Consider the following 5,430-nt stretch of genomic DNA (forward strand, 5'->3'; position numbering starts at 1 on the left):
TATTGAGTTGAATTACCAGCATTCTGACAGGATGTTGAGTTAAATTACTAGCATTCTGACAGGATGTTGAGTTAAATTACTAGCATTCTGACAGGATGTTGAGTTAAATTACCGGCATTCTGACAGGATATTGAGTTAAATTACCAGCATTCTGACAGGATGTTGAGTTAAATTACCGGCATTCTGACAGGATGTTGAGTTAAATTACCGGCATTCTGACAGGATATTGAGTTAAATTACCAGCATTCTGACAGGATATTGAGTTAAATTACCAGCATTCTGACAGGATATAGTAATCTACAATAATATTTTATTTAACTAATTTTGGTTCATTTTGAGAAAAAAACTTGCATAGATGCTGCTTTGATCCCATCTTTTAAGCTACAGTTATCTTACAAATATATCTTAACACAAAAACCTGGTACAGCTCAAAATAAGAGGTCTTTTTGAAGCATTACTTCTTTTCTATCATTTTCTTCTCATCAGATATTGAAGAAAATTACCATCCGTTTGCATGATGTGTGATATATGATGGGCAACCAATCAAATACAAGTTGAAAAGTTGTCTTTAATGGCAAGTATTCCATTACAGATGATTCAATTTTATGGTTGCATGCCTTAGCTACTTTTCAAATGCATGACGAATCGGGAGGTTCACTGCGCCTGGAATCATGTTGCCTGGGCAATGTGATGCAACTTAGAGCATTGGATATATGACAAACAAGAAACCAACTGAAATGATCAGATTGCTTATACATAGGCCAATGTATATTTCATATTATTACAAATCTTGTAGAATGAAAAAATACTGTGTGAAATCTGGGGAATGCAATGCATGTGTTACACACACAGATGATACACCACTGATAGTCATTATCTGACACAACCACAGAAGTCTCGAACATCTACTCATGAAGGTATTTACGGCTATTCATAAAAATCATAGTCTTTCTCAGGAAGGTCTCAGCATATTTAGATAACTATAAAAATTCTGATCAAAAAGTGTCATCACTTGTTTAAAAAATCCTGAAAAATCATAGTGTTTTCTATAATTGATCATAAAGGTGTGATTTACTGCTTGAAAATCCACAATTTTGTCTTACATATCTGATCAGAAAAATGACATCATTCATTTATAAATCCCTGTGAAACTTCAATGTTTTCTAGAACTGTCATAAAGGTGTGACCACCACTTGAAAATCCACTGTATGGCTTACAGATCTGATTAGGTGCCTTACAGATCTGATTAGGAAAAAACGTCATCATTGGTTTATAAATTCACTTAAAAAAACAAAAAAACAAATCGAGGTTTTCCAGTCCTGTAGGTGTGATACTTATAAGAAACAACAAGAAAAAGTATTTAAAATCTTATCATTATTGTGTAACCATTACTTGAAAATCTAGTGTGTGTCTTACAAATCTGATCAGGAAAACAGTCAGCAATACCTCAGACATTTAATTTCTTCTACATTTAATCAGGAATGTACTTAAACAGTCTTCACATTTGATTAAAAAGGTCTAAACACTCAAAATTATCTAGTTAATTGTCTCATACAACTTAGCTTATCTTAAAAAAATTTTAACAATAAAGAATTGTATGGAAAAAAATTAAAGTTTCAAAGAAAAAACATTAAAAATGTCAGATGATTCTAACATGAAAACTGTTTTAATGCATAATAAATAGAAATGTCTAAAAAATAAAAAAACAGATTTTTCAGCTTTAAAAAAAAAAAAAAGGCTATTTGTTTCTAAAAATCTATCTCGGGGTGATAAAAGATTAATATGACACAGAAAAAATTAACAGCAAGTCATACATACTGTTGAGTCTGACTGGAATACAGATATAGCATCTTCTGCCAAACTAATAATACTGGACAGAACAACATTTCCACCTGCGTCTTCAAGGGGAGAGCAAGCAACAGAATTTTCAACTTTCTTTTGCATTTTGGGTGTACGTTTCATGGAATTTGTATTCACTCCACAATCAAGTGATCCCTAAAGTTGCATCAAGATGGTTATAAACAAGATTCTTAAGAACACTAAGTACTACTTTGAAATCTATTTATATTAACTATGTGTAGTATCTACTGATAAGGAAATAAACGGTACAAAACTTTATAGCAGCTTATCAATACGTTTTGATTTGTAAAACAATTCACAACTCAAATATAAAAAAACACACACACAATGTAAACACTAGTTATTAAACTGATAATAGTGAGTAACACTAAAGTTTAAATAAATTGTCTTGAAAATAAGGTAACTTTCTTTTTATACCTTTTATCCCTCTTTATTAGCTATATTTTTATGCACCGGCAATACTAAGCATGGGGTGGTCATTTACCCGATTTGATTTTATCACTCATCAGGATCTCTACCAACCTACCCTCAAATTGAAAATCTTTTAGGCAGGACTAGAGTAAATTAATCCATGCAGACCTTGGGGACGGTTTGTTTGTTTGAATTTTGTGGAAAGCTACACTAGGGCTATCTGGACTAGCCGTCGATAATTTACCAATGTAAGAATAGAGGAAAAAACACCCACTGCCAACTCTTGGGCTACTCTTTTACCAATGAATAGTGGGACTGACCATCACATTACAATGCCTCCATGGCTGAAAGGTCGAACATGTTTGGTGGGACAGAGAATCCAACACGCAACCCTCAGATTGCGAGTTGAGTGCCCTAACCATCTGGCCATGCCAGGCCCCTTGGGGATGGTCAAATACAATCGAAAGGTTTCGACCTCCTCAGTTAAAAACTGTAAATAGATCTCAAAGTGATCAAGAGAAGACGGAGATATAAGCTAAAAGTTTGTACTTGAAAAAAAATTCAGAGCCATTCCATGAGTCGCTATGTTGTGGCTAAAAATAAACATCATTATTTTAATATAAATCTTGAAACTGACAGATTTAATTCAATCAATATGTTTTATAATTAGATGATAGAAAATACCTGATAATCAATATAGTCATTCCATGTTTTCCACCATTCCATAGATATTAAATACCAGAACTGTCCAATCTGCATTCCTCTGTTCACTTCCCTATCTAGCCACTCCCTACAAGACAAAATCAAACTGATTTTACCAACTCCCTACAAACACCACCAAACTTATATTGAACTTCACAGCAGTTTGATGCAACTCTCCTGTCAATTCTTATGCTAAAGGCTTTACCCACCCACTCCATTCTAAGCTAGCATAGGTGTGTTAAATTAGAAGAGCAGGAAAAAAAAAGTAACATGAATCAAAAGAAAATTATGAGTACAATGATAAAAAATTTGCACTTGGTTACTACCAACTTCGCACGGAACATTTTACACCGCCATTTTGTATTTTTTTTCAACAATGTGTAGTAATAACAATGTTAAAAAGACATAGCATATCTTTTAATTTGGCTCATTTCTGTGGGTGGGATTAATTTTGATGCATATAATTAACCTTCGATTAAATCAAAATAGAACAATGTTAATCATGTCTCATTTGAAAGGGGTGGGGTTTGGTTTCTTCTACCTTTAAACTCTATAACTAGCAGAATTCAAAGGACAACACTGCTACTCAGATTTTAAATCAAGTCTCATTTATATAGGGAACAAAACTTTTGAGAAATAACAAGATGTTAGTTTCTCATGTATTGAAATGATTTTCAAGCAAAATTATATACTTCACAAAATACAATATTTAAATTTAAAAGTTGGGAACTTTGTAGAATTATATAGTTTTTATGTGAAGTGGGTTCATTTCTTTTACATTTAAACAAAATACATCTTAAACTACAAGAGTATTGCTAATTCAATCATTGCTAGTTTTAAAAGTTCACATATTGCAACTTATGAATATGTGTATGTGTGTAAAAGTACACATTAAAATAAAACGTTTTTATCTGTTACCTAAAAATGTAGTTTCGTACTTTGTTAAAATATTCACAATATGCAACTGCTAGCTAAGAACTGGGTGATTATTGAAATTTGCTAATCAATTAATTGTTTAACTTATTAATCAGCTACCTTTAACTAATCAATTATTCTCACATGAGACTTAGTTTGAATAATCAAAAATAGCAGAAATCAGAAATAATAATTTTGATAAGTTGATTATTTTCATGATATGAAGCACTTTATTTGTAATTCCAGTTAACTGATTACTGTATGCGACACTAATCATTGTAACTGGTCTTAACTGATTACCGTATACGACACTAATCATTGTAACTGGCTGATTAATGTCACATACAGTAATCAGTTAACACCAATTACATTGATTAATGTCACATACAGTAATCAGTTAACACCAATTATATTGATTAGTGTCACATACGGTAATCAGTTAACACCAACTACATTGATTAGTGTCACATACGGTAATCAGTTAACACCAACTACATTGATTAGTGTCACATACGGTAATCAGTTAACACCAACTACATTGATTAGTGTCACATACGGTAATCAGTTAACACCAACTACATTGATTAGTGTCACATACGGTAATCAGTTAACACCAATTACAGTGATTAGTGTCGCATACGGTAATCGGTTAACACCAGTTACAATGATTAGTGTCGCATACGGTAATCGGTTAACACCAGTTACAATGATTAGTGTCGCTTACGGTAATCGGTTAACACCAGTTACAATGATTAGTGTCGCTTACGGTAATCGGTTAACATCAATTACAATGATTAGTGTCACATACGGTAATCGGTTAACACCAATTACAATGATTAGTGTCGTATATGGTAATAAGTTAACACCAATTACAATGATTAGTGTCGCATACGGTAATCAGTTAACACCAAATACATTGATTAGTGTCGCATACGGTAATCAGTTAACACCAATTACATTGATTAGTGTCGCATACGGTAATCAGTTAACACCAATTACATTGATTAGTGTCGCATACGGTAATCAGTTAACACCAGTTACAATGATTAGTGTCGTATACGGTAATCAGTTAACACCAGTTACAATGATTAGTGTCGTATACGGTAATCAGTTAACAACATACAGTAATCAGTTAACACCAATTACACTGATTAGTGTCACATACAGTAATCAGTTAACACCAATTACACTGATTAATGTCACATACAGTAATCAGTTAACACCAATTACAGGACACTAATCATAGTAATTGGTGTTAACTGATTACTGTATGCGACACTAATCATAGTAATTGGTGTTAACTGATTACCGTATGCGACACTAATCAATGTAATTCCAGTTAACTGATTACCGTATGCGACACTAATCAGTGTAATTCCAGTTAACTGATTACTGTATGCGACACTAATCAATGTAATTCCAGTTAACTGATTACTGTATGCGACACTAATCAATGTAATTCCAGTTAACTGATTACCGTATGCGACACTAATCAATGTAATTCCAGTTAACTGATTACCGTATGCGACACTAATCAATGTA

General features: G+C 32.7%; 1 protein-coding gene across 1 annotated transcript in view; it reads right to left on the minus strand.

Moving 5' to 3' along the window:
- Positions 1 to 5,430, minus strand: part of LOC106467205 (ubiquitin carboxyl-terminal hydrolase 32-like) — a 129,109-nt gene that overhangs the window by 69,532 nt on the left and 54,147 nt on the right. The window contains exons 12-13 of the mRNA XM_022395332.1: positions 2,956 to 3,061; positions 1,819 to 1,995 (exon numbers count right to left, since the gene is read on the minus strand). Coding sequence (XP_022251040.1) covers positions 1,819 to 1,995; positions 2,956 to 3,061 — 283 coding nt within the window. The remainder of the gene's footprint in view (positions 1 to 1,818; positions 1,996 to 2,955; positions 3,062 to 5,430) is intronic.

Source organism: Limulus polyphemus, unplaced genomic scaffold (genome assembly GCF_000517525.1).
Source record: "Limulus polyphemus unplaced genomic scaffold, Limulus_polyphemus-2.1.2 Scaffold2527, whole genome shotgun sequence".
NCBI classification, from domain to species: domain Eukaryota; kingdom Metazoa; phylum Arthropoda; class Merostomata; order Xiphosura; family Limulidae; genus Limulus; species Limulus polyphemus.